Raw genomic sequence first — 23,701 nt, forward strand, 5'->3', positions numbered from 1 at the left:
TAGTAGCCTGCTCAATCATACTGTGATAATCCTTTTTTTCCCCCTAGAATGCAGTATAGATATCGTACGCATAGACATTTATTTTTTCTCTCTAATTTATAATAGATTTACCTGCATAATGCTATTAATATTGATAATTACTTGGGCGTATTGTTGAGTAGTGATAGAATACCTGCCTGCCCTCCCCCCCAATCTCTATTTCGTCGGTGAATGTGCGTTCGAACCCAGACTTTCTGTTTTCGTCATACTTCCTTTTCGATTATATTATACAGTGAAATCTGTACGAAAAAAACGTCAATGGACTGAAATAATTATTTTCCATTCAGGACAGATTTCCATTTTACAAAAGGTGCACAAATAAAACAATAATTAAAGAAGGGACTACAGTCGAACCCCATTTTTGAAGAATGCCGTCATAGCGAAAATCTCATTTTAGCGAAAGTTTCTAAACTCCCAGTTTACATACGAACAATGCTAAAATCTAGAAATCCTTTATAACAAAATTTCATTATAACGAAGTGATTTCTCCGGTCTCTTGAAGTTCATTATATATATATATATAGATATATATATGGATTTGACTGTATTTTTTTTTATTCCGTCAAAGACATCTTCCGATTCCTATATTGTAAGATTCCGATTCCTATTTATAAGGTTTACTTAAGATTTCACTGCATTTGCAACTAGGAGTATGAGTGTCATCTGTTTGCCACAAAACACAACTAGAAAAAGAGGAAATTTTTTTACGCTTTCGTTTTAGGAGATACATTTTCACGACTATCCCTGCAGTCTAGGATTAAAAATCGTACAGATAAAACAAAGCAAAGAAAGTCTAAAAAATTACCTCTTAAATCTACTCGAACCCTTCCTCACACTTTTTGGAAAAGGAAAAGTAATAAATGCAAAAATAGTTTTTAGATAACTTAATGTTTCTTGGAGAGAAACTGGTTTTGTATGTTAACTAATATATACATTTATATAATATCTTTTTGTTTTCAGGAAGCGGAAGTACAATTATATTTTCGAAGCTCGGAAAATGGAACTAGATGTGAGTCTTCCTCGTGGGTAAAGTTACCGATATTTATATCAAGTGAAAGTAAACAAAAATTACGAAATACTCTAAAGGAATGAATTTAATTATGTTGAAAATATTGAATTTGGAATTTCTGACTCAGTAAGATTTAATATAGGGTTTTCTCTTTGCAGTGGGGAGACAACAGAATTCGTGATATGTGAGTAGAATCATGATATTGTAACAATATAGGGTCCTTAATTAGTGGGGGATGTGTGTGTGCAGACAACTAACTCAATTTCAATATTGAATTGTATGATTCATCACATAATACTTTTTTTTTTCAGGAGCAAAGTGATAGTGTCTCTTCGGGAACAAGAAGTCAAGAAATACAGATATCGACCTCAATATCAGGTGATATGCGTATTTTGTTAAGGTACTTAAACGGATAGTACCTTACATTGGTACTGTATTGCAGAAGCAAAAAATTTATTTTTGATTAATTCGCATACTAAAGTCCCATTTTGAAACAACTTACTTTATAAATATTTTCATATTTTCCAATTATCGTGAAAATACTTCAAATTATTCATATATTTCTGAATATAATTTAAATAGGACCTAGAGGTATTCAGCTACATAGGAGGATTCTTAGGAGCATGGATCGGCGTCTCGATGGTAGCTGTGATTGATTTCTTCGAGGCGTTCATCATGATTATTTTACATTTTATAAATAGAAGAAAGTTAGTGTCGAATACAAGAAATTGACGGGGAAAGAAATATCATTAAAGATTGATTAAACACAAAACTTCAATCGATAACCAATGTTATTACCTGGTATAATTTAATCCGAAAAATGATACATTGATCTAGTACGTAATCTGCTTTGATTGAGTCCGAAATTTTCAACATGTGTGTATTCTAGTCTTCACTGTACTTATTTCTTAAATAAACTTATACATAACCAGATATTGTCCATGTATTTTTTCAACTGCTAGAAGTTTAACAGAATTTCGTTGAAGAGTTAGTTGAACAGTTTAGTTCTACAAAATTTTCGTACATCATTTCTCTAAAAAAAACTGTCAGGAACATGAAATATATATATATATATATATATATATATTAACATTGATTTTGTCCTGATCTCTCTCGTTATGGAAGTTCAACACAGAAAAACCAAATCACGTTAACGAATCACAGTTTATTTGGCCCATTACCGTTACACAGGGTGATTCAGAAAAGATAGGAAAAATTTTAAGAGGTGATAGTACACACCAACACAAACAATTGTCATCAAATAATGCATGGTCTAACATGAAATGCAAACGCGTAGCGCGTTCCGAAACGGCCGCTGAGCCAACGTAAAAACGGCATTCCTGTTGAAATATATCGGGGGAAAAAAGAGTACCGTGCATGCAAATGTAACCTGGGGAAGAAGAAGAAACCGTATGCAAATCTGCGTCACAGTGAACAAAAGGCGCTGACGCGAGCCCTGTCACGTTATTTCAGCGTGCAACCGTTCTAACAGTTGTAACGTACGGGATAATGGCTCACTTTGGTAATACTGAAAATGCAGACATACATTTCATGTACTGCAACCGGAAGTACTACAGAGGCAGCAGGAATGTACGGTGAGCGTTACGGTGAAAAGCCGTTTTAAAATTTGCGGAGCGGCCGTTTCGAAAGGCGATAGCGCGTTTGCATTTCACGTTAGACTATGTATTCTTTGATTACAATCGTTTGTATTGGTGTGTACTATCACCTCTTAAACTTTTCCACCATCTTTTCTGAATCACCTTGTATAAGCAACCTGAATATATACAGGGTGAATCCAATCTATTCTGCCAAACGGAAGAGAGGGGTGATAGAAGAGCCCAAGTGGATCATGAAACACCCCGTCAACAATGTCCCATCTCAAACCCTGTTTGAGTGATGGTGGATAATCGACAATAGAAAAAAAAATGCAAGTCTGAAAAATACTTAATTTTTGAAGTTTCTGGAAGTCCTTTACTCAAACTATGCACTTATTTGGAAAGAACAGAAAAAAATGATATAAGAGAGTTGACACCAAATTCATCGAAATATTTGGTTTCAATCGCGAGCTATAAGCGCTGAAATATTGGCAAATTTCAAAATGAAACAAAAACTCAACCATCCAACAAGTTTCAGAGAAAGAGCTTACAATAAACCATAGCTGTTTCTGGTTCAGGAGAAATTTAGTCTTTTGTTTGCGATACATAACTGAAATCAGCAATTGTCGAGAAGTAGATATTCGAAAAAAATATCCCCTCTCAAAACTGGTACGGCGTTATTTTTGAACGCTTTTTAGCATTTCTTAAATTAAAACTATACATCGATGACGGACGGTTGACGAGATAAAGAACGCATTAGCACTTACGAGACACGCTGTATATGTATATATGCAGTATATATTTTCTATATGAATTTCAGGGAAATTTTATAACGAGGTGTCAGTCAGAATTAATAGGAATATTTCTTCAAACTAAACAATAAATATCTTTCAAAAGTAAAGCACATTTTTGAAAAAGAAAATTATGAAATCATTTTTTTCTATAACAGACAACTATAGGCTACGAAAAATAGTTGATCCAGAAAACAGCGCAGAATGTTTATTCATAGCTAATTCTGCCTTCGACATTCTGGGCGTGACAAATGACGAGAAATGCATATATATATATATATATATATATATATAGCATTTCATAAATAAAATATACAGCTAAAATGTAAATCTTGCGTGATTTATATCATTATATAGTTTTACGAAATATTCTTTTTCCTGATAGTAACATGTATTTATTTTCTCTTAAAGCGTTACAATTGGAATTGTCCCAACATAAGAAAAATTCGTATTTGTATTATGTTTCATGGAATAAAAAATACACCTTTTCAAAAGCTTTTCCCGTAATATTTGTAAGTCATATTTGTTTCTTTCTGTTCTTACAACATTTATTACTCTGTTGCCTTAATATAGCAATTCAAAAATTTAGTTATGAAATGAAACTTGAATGAAGCGAACTTGTTTCAAACGATGTTTCTCTATTCATGCGGTTTGATTTTAAAGATCCATCATCAAGTGAATTTGTTTTAGAAATATAACATCGAACTACTCAAATGTTTTCCACTTTGAGCTCAGTGCATATTCAATTAAGCATCATTAGAATGTTTGGTTTCATTTGATCTTTTTTGACATGGTATAGTAACTTCCATGCTTATGAATGATTATTTGACCAGGAATTATAGCTTATAATCTATTTAGACATCGTTTCGTGCATTTGATATGATAACCAACATCAGCATTCATATTTGCAAAGGCCTAAAAGTGCGTGCACATTAAATGAACTGTCTTTTAGATAAATTTTATCTAAAATACAGTTCCTTTTTTAAAAAAATATTACAGCAAAATCTCTGAATAGAAAATTTTATCACAAAGAAATGATATGGTTTGAATCACATGTGTGAAGTATTTTGTATTTTGATAAATTAGGTAGATGTTTACCCTGATCATTCATGCTGCTAAATGTCAGCTTTCATTCTGAAAAGAAAGAACAGACATTAGGAAAGACGTAAACTTTTTAAAAAAAATTACAGTAAACTTTCGATAGTCCGGTGGTGCACTAATCCGACATTTATTCGTCAAGCCACAGAAGAGAAAAAAATGGCACTGTCGAGCGAAAAAGAAAGTCTGGTTCAAACGTATCGTCAAAATATGCTTAACTATAACCAATAACATAACTATAACCAATAACATAACTATAACCAATAACATAACTATAACCAATAACATAACTATAACCAATAACATAACTATAACCAATAACATAACTATAACCAATAACATAACTATAACCAATAACATAACTATAACCAATAACATAACTAGTATATCCAATATTGGCATAACATTGCAGAAAATGCAATTTCTCGGTATATTTCGGGCCGAAAAAAATACCATCTCTTGATACCTTTGTCTGATATGTACCGGATGAATGAGAGTCTATTTTAATGTCGAATCACTGATTTACGGTTGTATAATTAGATAACAATTATGTATCTCAAATGTATGTGTTTGGCGAACATATAGACATGATATATATGAAAAAATTGCCTCATTCTCAAAACAAAAAGAACAATGCAAAAAAAATATTTTATTCGCTTTCCAAAATGTAACTGATATTTTTTTGTTTCTTATTAATCATTAATTTATCCATTATATATATATATATATATATTTATTTATTTATTTATATATATTATATGATACTTTATAGATTTAATACTTCTTAAATACGCATACATTTAAGATGAAGGTCCCTAAATTTTCAATATCTGCGACAGATACAAAGATTGATACGCATTCCCTCAAGCATTATAAATTTTCAGACTGAGAATAGTAACTTTCATTAAAGTAAACATGGTGATTTTGAGACCGGAAGGATTGATTGGATTCCACATTTTTATCCATTTAATATTTGTTTTTTTTTTTTTTTTTAATTTCACAAATACGAACTTGTAATACACAAATTCAGACATGTGTTAAACGAATACAGACATGTGTTACACGAATACAAATATGTGTTACATGAATACAAGTATGTAGTGCACAAATCTAGAAACGTGTTACACAAATCTAGAAATGTGTTACACAAATCTAAAAATGTGTTATACAAATACAAATATATAATACACAAAAAAAACCAAAAAATGGATGCACACTCATTTTATTGTGAATGATCATCTTTTATTTTCTCCAATAAATTATTCAATATAGTTCTCTAGAAAATCTAAAGTTTTATATTCGCGAAACATAATGTATGGATTTCATCAAAGAATATCATTAATAATTCTGTTTTCTATTAAATACAAAATTCTTTTAAATTTACTGGAAAGAAAAGCGAAGCACCCTAATCTACATTACCGAATGTGTTTGTCTGATAAAGTGATTTTTCAAATTTATATCCAGAAAGAGCACTTTTGTTTAAGGCTCTCTGCAGTGCTGTATCAAGATATTTAAATTTAAGGGAAGAAAAATGTTCTTTCGATAGAATGCTTAACTAAAAAAAATATTTCCATCAATGATATCTTCCTAGAATTGAGCGAAAAATTGAATAAGAATAACTCCCATTATATTTGAAAATATATCACTGTAATAGGTGCATTTCATGTTTAGAGTATTTAATATCAAATGTGTGTGTGAAGATCACATGATAGAATATTTTTTCGTTTTTTTTTTTTTGTTTGTTTTTGTAATGATTTCTTTGATTTTCCGAATCCTTGCATTGGTGTGTCTTCATGATTATATCAGTGATTACTGCTAAACGCTATATTTTCGATAATATTGTATAATGTGAGAAAAGTCTCAAAAATCTCTTCATGATCGATATGAAAAGTAAATTCAGTCTCGCATAGCGATCGGGAGAAATCAAATCCCGATGTGATCAATCAATAACAAAACCCACACTCTCCAATTAAATCTTTACTCATTGCGATTTTGCACTTCTGATTTGGAAGGTAGATGACAGCATTTGAATACATCATTTACTCAGAATTCATACAAAAACAGTTGTGACCGCAAAAAAAAAACAAAAAACACATTTCCATTTTTACAAAAAAGGTGGAAGATAAAGACGCCTCTTCTCTCTATATGAAACGGCAGTAAATTGTCCAACGCCTATATCGGGTGCAGAAGTAGTTTCTTAAATAAGTATGTAAGTAAACTAAAGCAGGACTATAGAGTAGTCCTATTATATAGCCGTGAAGCTAAACACTGTGAAGACTAACAACGTTGACTTTCAAAGAGTTGCATCCACAAAATGATCATAAGGAGTTTACTTATCGAGTGAAAATTTCATGTAATTTGAAATGCAGTTGCGTGTCTCGAACTTTCTTGTATATTCTAAAATTAAAGTGTCAATATTTGGTTTTTCATCAACAAATAAAGGTGAAATATTCACCATATTGAAATTCATAAATAGATATTCATATGAAATTTCTTACCACTTTCGATGTTTTTCTGATTTTTTCGCTAATGATGGAGAAATCATTCTTATATTGAGATCAACGTCGAGATAGTCAAAAAGAAAATGTTTATTTATTTAATTTCTGTTAATCCTATGAGCGTCATTAACTGCATATGTCTCGCCTTCTCAAAGACCTGTTACTTGAACATCGATAAGCCCAGAAATTTTGATTACTCAATGCAACACTTTTCCTTATACCCCCTTACCTTGCACCTGTTCAGCATTATCAGAAAGCCCACTTGATTAGAATAGGCATGATATTTTATAGGGGTTTAGTGATTTCTTCTGTAGCGCTTAAAGGGTTAATCTTATGAAATAATCAATAGATATTATCTGGATGTTTATAACCAATACTTTAAAAAATATTTTTTCAATGAATTGAAATGATACATTAATATTTTAATGAAGTTCTCTGCCAAGAAATATAGATTAAATTTCAAGCACTAGCAGATTTTAACGTCTTTTTTGTTTTTATTTCTATTTACATAACTATCGGCAACATAGATCTTGGCTGCAATTATGGTATGTTATCCGTGTAGATCGAAACATTTCGATTTAGATTTATAACTACTTTCATACTAATGAAAGTAACTACTAACAGTTGGAGTTTATTTCTTCCATGTTTTTTTTTTTTTTTTTTTTGATAATCCGATTTGCCGTTCACGATAGCGAAACAGAATTATCTCATTTAATTACGTTTTTTTCTGTTTAAGTTAAATGAACTTTATTCACTAAACATTCAGCCTGCACTGAAAACAAAACGAAAAAAAAAGGAATTGTACACCGTTAAATTTATATACAATGTTTATACTGGGAGAACAAAATTAATTGAATAAATCGATGCAATAGAATGCAAGACTCATAACCTGAGTTTTTGTTACACTGTTAATAAAATTACTAAAAAAAATTTTTTTTTTTTAGTTATTCTGATCCGGAAAATAAATTTGAATAATTGATGAAATTTAATAGTTTTGAAATACGAAACCCCAAAAATTGAGTCCAAAACAAAAAAGTCAAAATATAAACAAGAACGAATTCGATAAAAGACTAAATTCTTCTAAATTAATAAATGCCTATGACAACATATTTTTTTTCTTTTATTGAAAACTACATAAAAGATGAATGCGGAAAGAAATACGGAGGAAAAAAAAATATTTCCTATACAGCAGAAACAAGTAAAAATATTAGTAGCCTTCAGAGAAATCCATGAGGAATCGCAGTTCAAAGAACTCTCAATAGAGTAACGCTAATTAACATAAGTCGCCCGAGACTTCATTCCTTTTCATCTTCTTTTTAGTACATTCGATCCGCGAATAAGTTTTTCGTTCTTTTTGTTCTTAAAAAAAATTATTAATGATGCGGCAAAGTCTAATAATCATAAAAGGAGATGTAACATAAAAATGGACAACATTTATCCATTCAAATTCTCAGAAGAAGAAAAAAGAACTAGAATTTATTAATGAAAAGACATGAAAAAATAATAATTTTGAGGTATAAAATAAATCACGCACACACCGCGAATTTATATTTTCTTTACTGATTTTATATAATATTACGTATAATTCGTGTGATAGAACCCGGAACTATCAATGTGCTGTAGGATATTTATATTAATTTTCAAAGGAATCATATAGTCGAATAAAATTTTCGCTCAAATATTTGTACTTGACATTATATATATATATATATATATATATATATATATATATATATATATATATATATATATATATATATATATATATATATATATATATATATATATATATATATATATATATATATACACACACACACACACCTTTATTCTAAATTGTGGGAAGAAACACAACTAATCAGATATATGCGCATTATATACTCTTGGTAAATTTCATATTTTACAGGAAACGTGTCATATTTTTAATTAGTAGAGGTCAGAAGTTTACATAAATGCCACATTTTGTTCTTATTCATCAAATACTTTTCTAAAATATCTTTCTTAAATTTTTCTTGCGTTTAATGTCTATTCCGGCATTGTTTCGTGTTTACTTATGCATCTTTGAGGTTTGTAACGTAAAACCTGAATATTTTGATCATAATCTCCAACTCGTGGTATAATATTTCTTATGAGAAACTCCACTCCTCCATCCTACTCCCACTTGAACGCAAATAGGCTTAAGTGCTTAAGAGATAGAAAACTTTGTGTTTTCAGGCATAGAGCTGACAAAGAATCTACATCTCAATGCTATACATAGTTTTCAGATAGCAATCAGCATACAGTGGAACCAATGCCTCCTGGATACTAGCCTCCTAATCTCTATCTTGAAGGTTTTGGTGTAACTCGCACGTATACATTGTAAGAACTCCAATTAAAACACAATTAAAATTAAATTTACAATTATTCACTAATGCATCAACTTTGCTTTGGAAAGGCAATTGCCAAAGGCAAGGCCTCATGCTGTGTGTGTGTGCTAGGATTTCATTTGTTCACACCATAAATGCACTGGAAACATCTGTGGGGATTATTTTTATAATTATTATTATTTGTAAAAATCATGTTGATTCATGCCTGATGAGTAAATTTCACCTGTATAACTGAGTGAGTAGCGTTTCCTTTCTTACAGCCACGACGCTGAGGCGTTACCGTCAGTTCGCTGTCGACTTCACCATGTATAGTTATAGCTTTCTATTTCTCAGTATATGCCTTTTTCCTTAACACTTGTGATGTCCTAATTAGTTAAGTAATAAAATTTTTAATACGTTCGCGAGGGGTCCATTTCTGTTTTCCACATCACCGCCACCTCCTATACTTTCATAACAATTTGTTTTCCGTTTAACAAAAGCCTTCTCCATTGAATTGGGTAGACCATCTTGTAAGACAGAACAGATCTACTGAGTACTAAGGTTAATATTTGAAACTTCTGAGAAATCTGTCGTTATTACGAAAAAAGTATTAGTTTTGACACAATTGTTACTCTTTAATTTCAGCTAGCATCATTTTGCATGCTAGCGATTGACGTGTTCAGTATTCAATTAAATCACTTCCTATTATATCTTGACGGACCGCAAACACTTTTTTGGGCATGAAAATATCAGCTCAGCTTGGCGGATAATGGAGGTGTTCCTAAACTATCATTGGAACAGTTGACTGAGCAACCGATTTTTTATTCGTTTTTAGATCTTTTATATATTTTAGTTCTTCCTTTTTTTCAATTAATTATAAATGGTCTCTCTATAGTGCCTATTTCAGGAATTTTAGAAGCTTTTTGGCCGATTTTGCAAATTTTTTGCAAATTTTAGTGCCTATATTTTAGTTTCTATGAATTTCATTTTTCTTTGGGGTAACATTCAGGTTGTTTTCAAAAGAAGTTCCGAATCCAAAAAAATATACATCATACATCCATGCTTTATCTTATGGCTAAATGAGTACCATGAATATGTGGTACAAAGGAAAAACTATATATATTGAAAAATGAAATTTTGATGATTTTTAACATACAGCTATGTTTTGAAAAATACATCGACTCCTCTGTGCCAAAAGGATCCCATGATATGCGATACATAATGTGCACAATATAGTCATATTGTTTTAATTCTGACATAAACAGTATTCTCAGACTTGTACATAATTTACAGCTACTCGTATTTCGGTGAGAGAGAAGTCATTATTATGTTTAGGGAAATATGTAAGATCATTTGAATATATGAAAACTTTGCACTCGGAACATGAAACTATAATTCGACTATTTTGCACTATAATTCGGATAGTTTACGTTATTAACACTCAGTTGGACATAGTACAATCAATAATTACAGTTTATTAATAAATTAATGATTTCGCGTTTATTTCATCATAATTAATTAACGATTAATAATAACATATTCATAATAACAATAACAATAATTAATCGGCAAAACTTGGTTTTAGTATTCCACTATGAAACTAATACCCAGTGGGAATTATCCGTTGCTAAGTGTCCGTTTTGAAGTACAAAAAGTATACGTTCTATTATCAAAATATCTATCATGGATATCATCAACACTGAAGTACTAATTTTCCGATAATTACCATTGTTTATTTTTAAATTTTTCTCCAGGGCAAATGCAACTCTTCATTTTATGGATATATTTATAAATAAATAAAAAACACTCCATTTTTCCCCCCTGAAAAGTGGGGTTTCCTAGAAAATTTCGCAAAGATTCGATTTTTTTTACCTTGTTTTCGAAGAAAACCAGTGGATTTATCTCAAAACACAAACGAGAAAATAATTTTAGAAAATACAAAATATATATCTTGTATTTCTCACGTAAAAATCCCAGCGTTCTAACAGAATTTGATATACTTTTCAGAAACACACCAACTGAAATGAGTTTTAAGAACTTAAACCGAATATATATATATCAAATATAGTCACGTGGAAACATGAAAAATCGCTAAACAGACCTGTAGTATGTTACACAAGATGTACATAATAAACTGTGAAGCGTTTATTGAACGGGTACGGATAGAAATGAAATATACTGAGAGAGTCCCGTCTCAGTCATTTATTCCCGTTAACGAATAATGAATTGCAATATCTCTCGAAGAATTATGATTCCCGTATGGATATAGTCATAAACAAATGCGGCAGAACGATAGAAACAAAAATGAACTAATCCAAAGAAAATTCAATAAATATGATAGCTTCCTTACTCATCACTCAACTTTCCTACTCTAGGATTGGAAGATTAAATATTGATCTAGAAGAATATTCAACGAAACATCATTTTAATTCATCATCGTGATGGATGAAGGTTAACTCTCTATGATTCAGCCCCATAGAAATTTGTATAGAAACTTCTTTTTTACAAAAATGGATGTAAATTGGTACTGTTATCATATTTTTTATTGAAAAAAATACATCATCACACAGCAATTTAATTACTTAGAGTGGATTTTTTAATTAGTTAAATTGACCAATTAAGGGTAAAATATACAGTTTGCCTGATATCCGTGCAACAATCGACGGCACGTGATGTGATCACATGGAAACACGGAGATTTTGATAACTGGTTGATAACTGTATCAATACTACAAAAATGTCCCATTTGCAAGTGCGAAGTCCAGCGTCCGAGTGGCGCAAGGGTAAGATGTTCATCTTTGACTGTGAAGGTTACCATCAAAATCCATGTGTTCGAATCCATGCATAGAACGTCAGAAGCAAGTTCTTTACCTACCGGCACTGAGGCGACCACCGTAGATGAAGTTTTCATTTCCCACCCAACTCCACTGGGTCGAAATAGTCGTATGGCGATATATGACCGGAGTTGATGTGCGTTAAAGTAAAAGTACCGCACCTCCTATTTATATATACAATATTTGTTGGCCCTAGAGCCTACACAAGAGGATGCGATTGAAAATGACAAAGATATTGCATATAGAAATGCCCTCTTCATTTGCCAATACAAGATTCATCGAAAGACTAGTTATTTGTGGAGATGAAGATTACAAGGAGGAAAATTCCTTGTAATCTTCTTCCTTGTAATCTTCATCTCCACAAATAACCAGTCTTTCGATGAATCTTGTATTGACAAATATATTGTTTGATATTGGACAAAAAACTAGTGATAGAGGGAGTAGGGGGGGGGGAGAGCTTGGGAGTTTGTTCCATTCACTAATGGTATGAGGAAAGAAGCTGTATTTGAAGCATTTTAAGGGAATGGTCGAGTCTTCTAGAGATGTGTAGGATGGTTTTGCCAAGATGACCAGAAATATCCATGTTGAAATGACCATGGTTAACAAAGAATGCTCCCTCTCCCCCCCTCCCCCCCTGCAATTCAGCACCGCGGTCTTTTTAAAGAAATAAGCGATTGTAAATATACCATCCTCCATCATATTCATATCGCCAATATCAATAATTATATTTAACCACACACTAACTCTGGCCAATTCCCCTAAACTGCGATTTACTGTCGCTAATGAGTTAGAAACGCGTTAATCGGTGTTCAATATCAATGACTGTTGTATATCTACGATCAAACATAAGCGTATATTTTATCAAACTGGTTTGGAATAAATTCGCCAACATGAGTTTGGTTCTCATCCTCAGCGACGTTTCCTCAGCTTTTGAAACCATGTATTTGAAACTATGATTGTATCTATAAACAGATGAAATCTTGTTAAGCAAAGTTAAATAGTTTTTTTTCACTTTGAATTTTATTTTTAATTCCCAAAATGTTTTTGCGATTTTATCAATCTCCGAGAACATAAATTTCAGCAGCTCCGCAAAAATGACGCCAACAAGAAATCATCTCCTTCTAGATAAAAAGTATTTTAGTTATAGAGCTGTATTTTTTATACTGAAATGACGCTAGAAGATGTACTTTCTAAAATAAATAAGAATTGGTGAATATAATTAATATATATAATGTTTTTCTCTTATTCTCACCATGCATTTCTCATGTATATCCGCATATACACGGGACCGTAGAGGGTGTTCAGTTTCGAATCATTTGTTTTCATGTACGTCAGGATATTGCTATTTCGTGCAAGCCTTGTTATAATACATTGCAAAATGAAAAACAAAATTTAACAGCATTCGTAGAAATTAGAGAGATTTTGCACTTGGAATCCCAGTTTCTCTTCGTACACTTTTTTCTTATTAAGTGGATAGAACAATTATCTAAAATTGTGGAGAGAAACTGTAAAAATTCTCTCTACCTTAAAAAATGCAGAAAAAATTAGAAGAAACTATTTTTCATTTTTATATTTTGGGGTAATTAATATTACATCAAGCGGACGAGGATCATTCCTTCTTGTGTTCTTTATGCAGTCCGATGTTGCATATCCTAAAATTTACATTATTGACGAGTTGAGAGGAGCTGCAAGTTGTCAGAGACTAATATTAGACTCGAATTTTGAGTCGAGCTACAAGAGACTTGACTGGATTTTGGAGTCGAGCTATGAGATATTGACTCTCGATTTTAAGTGCAGCTACAAGTGATTTGATGTGATTTTGGAAGTGCTTTGGTGTTGAGTGTCGGATAGCAATACACACAAGCGAGTGACTTTCATACTGGGTCGTAACTAGGGTTTTTGCCGCCCGGGGCGAAGATGAAACTTCCCGCCCCGTAATTTAGAATTCGATCATTTTTAATGTGGATCACTTCTTATTATAAATACTCAATTACCCTCTTTAAAAGTATAGACATTATTTTAAGACGTTATTGTATAAATAGACTGATTCTTTATTTTCCGACAAAAGCTATGGGGGGGGGGGAATTATGATATAGTTCATAGTTTCCCAACCTTTTTTGTCCAATCTCCCCGTTTCTTAGAAATATTTTTCTCCCATCGCCCCTAACGCAATCTAACCCATAGGATCCTATGTTATACCCATAGCTTCTACCGCCCCCCGGAACATTTTATCCCCCCCCTCCCCACAGGAGGCGTTAACGACCACGTTGAGAATCACTGATATAGTCGTATCAATACGGTAAATTAGAAAAACTTTCTCTTGAGTATAAAACCATAAGATGTGTAAAATTACGCACGCGTGCATTTCATGTGAGTTATTTCAGCGAAAAGTTTATTTTACCATAAATAGGCGGCTAATTGGGTATTGAAATCTCTTTCAGTTGGATATGAATGCATATTTCTTTCCGTGACTCCACTTATACCTTTCAACACTACTGTGTTTCTGAAATTCGTGTTGATAGTTGCATGCATATGAAGTTTCGACTGCAATATGTATATGTACTTTTTTTGTAATTATTTTTGGTGATGCACACCATGTGTGTGTGGATATATATATATATATATACATATATGATGTGTATATATATATGTGTGCTCGACAGTGTTTCCGAGAAGCGTGGCAAATGGAATTGTTAAAAGCTACGCGAAAGGAATAGGAACTCGTGGTCGCGTGACTGACGTACTTACGTCTAAGTAGGCGTGTTTCTTGGAACCTATCTTGTTAAGAAACTGTCCGTGACGCTTTTTTTTCAAGCTTTGAAGTGTGGTTTTTTCCACCGTCATTAGCGACATAAAAAGGAAACGAAACAAATATATAAATATATAAATAAAAAATACATTTTGACGTTTGATGTCTAAATCGAGTTAATGGACGTCCATTTTTGTTTTTCTGCGTTAGTTACATTTCTTTCCCACATGAGATTTTCCGCCTTCTTTCCTTTTTTATTGTTAGAACTGAGGAATAGAATTAGCCGACGAATTAATCGATTGGTACATCGCCTACCAATGAAAATAACCTGCCATATTCTTGTTGAAGAAATGGTTTACCATGTATGGATATGTATTACAGTGAAAACGATGGCATTTGCTACTTTCTGCAATAATGGAAAAAACTGGTTGGCATGCCACTTCCTTATTTTGGATTGGTAAATGTTTTGAGAACACAAACCGATTATTTTGAATGCATTTTTCAGTAATCATTCTGCTGTCGTAATTACAAATACAAAGGCTGCAATAGACAAAATAGCAGAGTTTTTGGCAGAAAAGAAATACCCATTAAAAATATGGGTGCCATTTCAAATTTATATGAAAGGACAGCAATCCAGAATATGAGAAAGTATCACAAAAAGAACAGAAAGTTATGAGAAAAATATAATAGAAATATATATAATTTATCTATATTCACTGATAGGAGTATGTGTCTTCGATTCTAGTTTCCTTGTTCTGAGCTGGCTACAGCCGTGCCCATTCAGGAGAAAGTTTTACAGATGTTCGGAAACGTCTTAATTAATTAATAAAGAGATCAGATAGATATCTAGGGAGAGAGGATATAAGTTACGACATCCACCCAGATAGGGGATTTTCTTATGCATCTCGTATACATTCTTATGCGGAATTTCTAACGAATCGGTACATACAGAAACGTGGCGTGTGTATGCATATGCCTAGCCGTAATACATCAATATTATCATCATTGTGAGCGTTTCATTTCCTTGCTGGTGGTGTCATCTGTTTTCCATATTTTAATGAAGATGGTATATGCTTGAATTTTCATGTTATGTTAGTATCGTGTTGAAGGCCTGACTGCTTGCTGCGGAGAGAATACTTCTTCAAAGGAGAGAACGGCTCGCATTCGCGAATCAAAGTTGGAGTCGCAGAAAACCAACTTCAGCTGGCCGCCAATTAGGATTCAAACCTGCATCAATTTTCTTTTCATCAATTTTCCTTCGGCTGTTCAAATTAGTTTCTTTTTTGCAGTTTCACGATACACGTAAGTTTCATAATCATACGCATGAGTGCATATTTCATATGTTATACCGCGTTGGATGAAGCATTTTAGTGTATAAGAACTTGTTTGTAACATATCAGATGCACTTTGCAGTTCACAAACTTACTCTTAGCGTCATGCACTTTCTTGGATTTTTAATGATACTCACTTATCCGACGCTTTGTACAAATGCTTCGCGGAGCCTATTCACCCGCTACTTGATCGCAACATGGATTGTAAGTTAAGGTGGCGTGTGTTTCGACTTTGTTCCTCTTGAGACCAGTAAACTTTCTGTTTCAAAAGACGAACTAAGTTAGAGAAGGAGAAGAAGTTTCTAGAATAATTTTAACCTTTACACGTTTCACTTCTGGAATTCTTTGCGAAGTTTCTGTCTTAAAGAGTTTCAAATGTTTCAAGTTCTTCTCTCTTAACTTTTTAGTGGGATTTTTTAAAAATAATTTCAATTAAACAGCGCGTGTTCAAAATAAATTTATGGATATCAGAGCATAGCCAGGATCGCGGCCGTACTTATCAGAAAATTATTTCGGGGGCTCCTTAGCTCCGATTTCATATATTCTGAGTGGGAATAGAAGCGGCATCCAAAATTGCATACATTATCACGGACATGTAATTGTGTTAATTTACATTTACATGTAAATTAGCGCGAAAATTAAATTGAAATTGTGAATCCGCGAAAATTCAGAACTGCAGAATAATCAGAATTGGTGACAAAATATTTTCGAAACTAATGAAAATTAATAAATTAATAATCTAATTAATTAATGTAATAAATAAAAAATAATAATTAAGGATATAAATAACTCCAGCTCCAATAAAAATTAAAAAATGATTAGATAAATAAATCGAGAATTGATGAAAATTCAAAATCAATGCATTAAATAAATCCAGAATTGAGGAAAACTAACGCTGATGAGAAAAGGAAATAATTCCACACTTTATGAAAATTCAGAACTAATGAGAGAAATAATTCCAGAATTAATACAAAACTCAGAATTAATCAAAGAAAAAAAGTGACAGAATTCATGAAAATTCAAAATTAATGAGAGAAATAATTCTAGGATTGATGAAAATTCAAGAATAAAATCATTCAAAGCTCACACACCTTACTTACTACAAACAAAAGTAATTATTTCATTGAATATTTTTTTCAATTCTATAAGTGTGAGGGGTCCCGTGCGACCGCCTCTGTCGTACACCCCTAAGGGAAGACTGGCCGGAATCAGTGGATACTGCCCGAATTGATATCAGTGAATTCTGGAAGAATCAAAACTTATAAAACTAGTTAAAATCTTTGGAGAATAATATTTTATATCCCCGTGTTTTTAAATTTTAGGATATGATGATGTATTTTCCTCGGTCACCTATGTATTGATTTTTCTTTTCGCTCCTGTTATTCTAGATATTGAGCACAATTCTTTAGAATTTCCAAATAGTAGCTTTAGAACGAAACGTTCGAGGCAAAATCTTCTTTCAGTTTCAAAACTCAGACTGGATCGATATCATCGATATCTGATCTATGTAGTCCACGTGGTATCTGTTTTAGCCTCGAAGGCGATATCTTTTTTCTTAGAAGAAATTTGAAAGACACTCGTCATCGTCACTGTCTTTTATTCCACGTGACGCTGAAACTGCAAAGCTGACAGGTTTGGGTTCCGAACTGAGTGTATCTTACATGAAAAGAGACAGCTTAAGATGTAGCCGGAAAGAAAATAACAGCTTCTCGCTTTGGTTTTGCCTTCTGGACATGCGGCACATGATAAAAAGACGAATCTTTTCTGAGGTATTTACTTTTATTTTATTTTATTTATTTATTTATTTTTTGTCCTCGTAAAGAAGTATGGATTTCTTCAATTTTTTACTTAACAAGTGAGGATAGAGAGCCGCGTTTTTGTGTATTCATTTAAGGACTAACGTTATATCATTATCCCCCATTTTGAAAGTGAAACTTCAATTTAATCGAAAATCATTGGGAAATTCTATAAAGAAGAAAAGCATTTTACTGTTACCTTGAATTTAAATTTTTCATTCACCAAAGGCAACTGAACTGTAAAGAAAGGGCTATTTAAGTATTACGTAAGCAGAATTTCGGCTATTCTTGTTACTCTCCCCATCAGATCCTCTCTTGTTAGCAAATGTAAGCATAGTTCTGACCTTTCCCCCTCGTTAGCAACATCAAATAAGCTCGACTCATGTGCTGCTAATCTCTGCTAATCTATCCAACGGGGGCCAATGGTCTAAATCCAGATAAATTATTTCATGAGAAGTAAGCTGGGCCTATAAACTAGTACTTGTCACAACCAAGTGGGCTACGACTGCTCCCCTCCGAATAAGTGCACAACGGAAGGGGCATAACGGCCCCATGCTTTCCTGCTAAAGAGATGAAAATTTAGTTAGTTTCAGAATTACAAAAAGTGAGTTTTTTCTCGCTTAAAAATATTTGAAATGCATATATTGAAGGGAAAATGTCTTTATGTACAGTTTCATTTAATTTCTGTGAATAAAAATTGTTTAATAAAAACATGGACGGCCGGACCAGGCTCAGGCCAAGCTCACAACTGCTGACGCTGCCACCAGATGGCGACTTATACAAGGATGACGTCACAAGCTTGGCCTGAGTCTGGTTCGGCCGTCCATGTACGGTCACTTTCAGTGTGCACGAATTCGAAGGAAAGATTGAGAGATTCGGTGCCTCTAGTGGTCTAGGGCATTCACCCGGAAAGTGAAAGGACGTGGATTCGATTTCCCGCAGGGGCAGTTGAATTTTCTCTCTTTCCAAAACATATCTTCGCAACAGCCAGTTGTGTTAAAACCTTCGTATGGTAGCGGAGAGTGACGTCATCCTTGTATTTGTGTATATGTTACTTTATATGTGATAAATCTGTTATTATTCAAAATTGCTGGTTAGTACCACCAATCTCGTCTCGGTAAGTTTTATAAATGCTCTTTTATCCGTTTTACTGGTGATTATACATGATTCTCGCCTGAAGTTGGTAAGTATGATTAATCTGGAAAGAAACGGAAATATATCACTCAAATTCAACCACTTAACCGTATCTCCCGTAAGTGATGGTTGTACTACACATGTTTGGTCATAAAAATTAAAAACGGAAATAAATGTTATATAAGGACAAAAACGTGTAACGATACAGTATCATCTAATCTTAGAGCTAATGTTAGCTTTCTCCAACTATTTTTAAACATTTTGAACATCACTAAACAAATTCATAATCCTAGACTAACTAACTAACCGAACAGGGACCTAGTCCGAGGATTGTTTAATTGATAGGTCACTGCCGGATTGTGCAGTATCTTTTCATTTTTAAATGTTCATGTTTGTAGTATAAGCATAGGTGGAGATGAGACATTGCACAAAGACCCCCCCCCCCTCCCTAGAGCCGAAAGATCTAATGTATGTGCGTATATATGAACTGATATGATCATCATGCCTCACCAGACCTTTCAGGTCTATCTCTGCCAATGGAGTATAATACAATGATCATCCTAGTTTCTAGTACTGTATATCACTTCACGGACGCGGTAACCAAAAAGTATGTTTAAAGTACCAAAGTATGTTTAGATGTGCCGCGAGTTTGATACCCGGTTTGTCCCTGTTAGAAACTTTCCTGACACAGGGGTACAACAGAACCGACAACATGATCACAGAAACAGACCAACCTCTCGGTGAGTAAAAGAAATGGGCTGCAGTTCGGAATCACTAATAAATTGCAGATCCCGGTCCAATAGCCCTCTTGTGTAGAAAATGACTTTCGTGGGGCAAAAGTGGTCAAATGATAATACGTCCACCCCAGACTGAAATTTGAGCAAAATGTCAGAAAAATTTAAGTTCTGTAATTCATTGACGATTCATCATATTTAGGTAAACGAGCTGGAGACCATATATAATCAAGAGTGAATATGATGAATTCGCAAAATTTATAAAACTTACCAAAATGATCGGTGATTATGCGTAACAACCGTATTTATCACATTTATGTAACATATATTTTATGTGAGAATCGAAAATGGGCTGGCACTCCTTGTGCACTAGAATATATACAAAAGATCTTCGAATAACTATTCGAAATACCTGGTACATAACAAAGAGGCATTGATAGAGAAATATTGTTAAGGAAGAGATCAACATTGACTGATGCAGAAGATAAGGAGGGATTAATAAGAAAAGAGATAAGAAGCGTTTGAGATTAGGAAGAAAAATTTAGGTTAGATAAAGACATATAAAGTAAACAAATAGGAGATTATTATCATTATTAAGAAATTTCTTGTTGTGAGCCAGAAAGCAATAGGAAAATCCTGTGATACAAAGATAATATCTCCGCCATTAATACGAAGGTGTTTTGGCTGATGCGAAGATAAATCCAGGAAAGAAAATTCAACAGGCTTTGCGAGAAATCAAACCAACGTCCTCACACTAGACTAAAATTCTAACGAATCCTCTTTCCTTAGAGCTTGTGTGCGCTGAACGGGGCCATGCGTAGACAGTCAGACCTAACTCAGGGCAAAGGTAAAAATCTCTGACACAATTATGGTCACAATTTCAGACTAGATGGAGACATATCCGAAGTTGATATCACTCTCCGCTATTAGTACGAAGGTTCCGACAGCTGGCTGATGCAAAGATATAAATCTGTCCATGTGCGGCCCCGTTCAGCGCACACGAGCTCTAAGGAAAGAGGGTTCGTTGGCTTTGTAGTCTAGTGGTCTAGGGTGTTCATTCGGAAAGTGAGAGGACGTAGATTCGATTCCTCGTAATGCCAGTTGAATTTTCTTTTCTGGATTTATTTTCGCATCAGCCAGCTGTCGAAACCTTCGTACTTATAGCGGAGAGTGAGGTCGTCTTTGGATAATTCGCCATCTGGTGGCAGTGTCAGAAATTGCTAGCTTTGGCATGAGTAAGGACTGGCTGTCAATGTACCGCCCCGTTCAGAGCACACTAGCTGTAAGGAAAGAGGTTTCGCATGGCATTGTAGTCTAGTGGTCTAGAAAGCACTCACCATGGCACAAGGGCAGTTTTTTCCTGGGATTATCTTCGCATCAGCCAGCTGTCGAAACCTTCTTAAATCCTATGATGACGATTATTAGTTTTTTTTTTTAAGACATGAGTGCAATTAAGCATAGAAGTAAAAGGTGGTGAATCTATATATCTGTAGATAGAGGATAGATCTCTCTATCCTGTAGACAGAGGTAGTGTTACATCATAGGATTTTTTGTGCAAAATCAAATTGTTTGATGATCCATTTGGGCTCGTCTATCACCCCCTTTCGTTTGGGAAGAATAGGTCGGATTCACCCTGTATACATTTCACACAAAATGAACATCATGCTGTCGCTTCTCGATCTCAGTGTAAGATGATATTTCTACGTCAGCTGGAAAACTATAGCGAAATATATCGATCTCTCTATGATAATGGTCATCAGAAGAAAGTTTTCTTGGTTTTTAGTATGTTTGGTCGAATTTTATATCAATTATTTGGTCGAATTACTTTTAATATATATATATATATATATATATATATATATTAAAAGTTCCAACATTTCTGCTCGTTCAAGTATACTATCACTAAACTTTCATTGCTTGGTTATATGAAATTCTTTTATGCGAATCGATAAATTGCATCACAAATAGGGTATTAATTATCATTTTGAGTTCATCAACGCATTCTATGATGGAGCTGTTTTATTTTTTCTCTTATGCGTATTTTTTAAGTGGGATCCGAGGAAATCGCGTGCGAGATTTTAGCCTCCGCGTTTCGTCCCTAGGATGTTTCGCTCCTGGCACTTTTGGTCGCCGATAGTTTTCCCCCCGACATTTCGCCCGGTCAGGGCAAGGTAAGTGGCCGTATGAACAGGCGAGTGGTCATATGAGTGAGTGATTGTATAGGTACGTGAGTGATATGAGTGATTAAGTGACTGGATGAAAGACCGTATGAGTGGTCAAATGATTGGCGAGTAACCGTATAAATGACCAAGTAATTGGTGAGTAACCGTATAAATGACCAAATGATTGGTGAGCAACCGTATAAATGACCAAGCGGTCCGTGATTAACCGTATAGATGACCATTTACGTGAGTAATCGTATAAATGACCATTTACGTGAGTAATCGTATAAATGACCATTTACGTGAGTGACGATATAAATGACTAAGTGACTGGGTGAGTGAGTCTCTTACTCACGAGTCACTTACTCAGTCAGTATTCACCTTCTCACTTGGTAACTCACATAACTACTTATACGGTCACTCTCACCCACTCACTTATCAAGTCAAACAATCAGTCACCCACTCATTTGGCAACTAATACGATCATTCACTCATACGGTCAAACACCAACTCACTTGGCCCCGTCCATGTGATCCAAAAAGGTACCGGCCCGGTACATTTTGCCACATGCATTAAGGCCAGTTGACCCTGCCAATGTCCGAATTTATATTTTTGGCCGGCTTCAAAAAACGATTGCGCCTTAGAGTATCAACATGCCGATCCCTCTGACCGTTAAGGTTTTTATATGAAAAGTCGGGGGCCAAGTTTCTTTACACCAATTTAAGTCGATTCCTCTGCTCATTTCTATATAATTTTATTTTGTTTCTTTTTTTTCCTACTCTGTACTTATGCACTGCACCATACATAATCCCTAAACTTTGATAAGTTAAAAATAAATGAGAGAAAGAAAAGCTAAGATTTTTCTAAGAAAACACATGAAAAAGGGAAAATGCATTTATTCGAAATCAAAAGAAAAAAAATCATGTTGTGTACATTTGTAAAAAAACAAGTATAAAAAAGAAAAGCAAATGGGGCAATATTATATTCGCTTCACAAAGTACAGAAATAGAAAACGATATAAAGTAGAGTTAAATAGAAGATATTAAATAAAATCAGGGCATTTATTTTATCTAAAAAGAAAACTCACTGGATATCTTACTTCGTACGTACTAAATAAACTTTGACATTTGGACTCCGCTTAAAATTTTCAATAAACTCATAGCTTATACTGAATTCCCTTATTTTTCTCTCTCTCTTGTTCATCTCTCACTGAATGAATCGGGGAAGAAGACTTCGTTTTTTTTCTCTCGTCTATTGAAGTTGCTGAACGGAGCGTGAAAATCTCTAAGTAAGCTTACATGTCAGGAAACTACGACAAATTCTTATTTGATCCTCGGAGATATTGCTGGACCAGTGTTTTTGAAGGGTATCGTCTTGGTGGAGAAAGAAAACGAGGTACAAACTGCTTCCATGTTTCCTTTATTCTTCTTTCCACTAAGACCTACAATATCGTGAGGTTTCGAATCTTTCTCTTTATAACGGGGGGGGGGGGGGGAACGTCGAAAAAGTTACACAGTGAGTTATGTCAGCAAGCATATACAGTTAACTGTGCATTAAGGCGAAACATTTTATTTTATAAGGTGGTAT

At 33.7% G+C, this 23,701-nt stretch overlaps 1 protein-coding gene across 1 annotated transcript in view; it reads left to right on the forward strand.

Annotated features, from left to right (window-relative positions):
- Positions 1 to 1,927, forward strand: part of LOC149077214 (uncharacterized) — a 35,378-nt gene extending 33,451 nt beyond the window's left edge. Inside the window, exons 21-24 of the mRNA XM_089242358.1 lie at positions 1,000 to 1,048; positions 1,207 to 1,232; positions 1,360 to 1,426; positions 1,631 to 1,927. Coding sequence (XP_089098484.1) covers positions 1,000 to 1,048; positions 1,207 to 1,232; positions 1,360 to 1,426; positions 1,631 to 1,780 — 292 coding nt within the window. The 3' untranslated portion in view covers positions 1,781 to 1,927. The remainder of the gene's footprint in view (positions 1 to 999; positions 1,049 to 1,206; positions 1,233 to 1,359; positions 1,427 to 1,630) is intronic.
- The last annotated feature ends 21,774 nt before the right edge of the window (positions 1,928 to 23,701 follow it).

Source organism: Pholcus phalangioides, unplaced genomic scaffold (assembly GCF_987345545.1).
Source record: "Pholcus phalangioides strain wild (caught in Gottingen) unplaced genomic scaffold, Ppha-v1.0 ptg000015l_1, whole genome shotgun sequence".
In the NCBI taxonomy this organism is placed as follows: Eukaryota; Metazoa; Arthropoda; class Arachnida; order Araneae; family Pholcidae; genus Pholcus; species Pholcus phalangioides.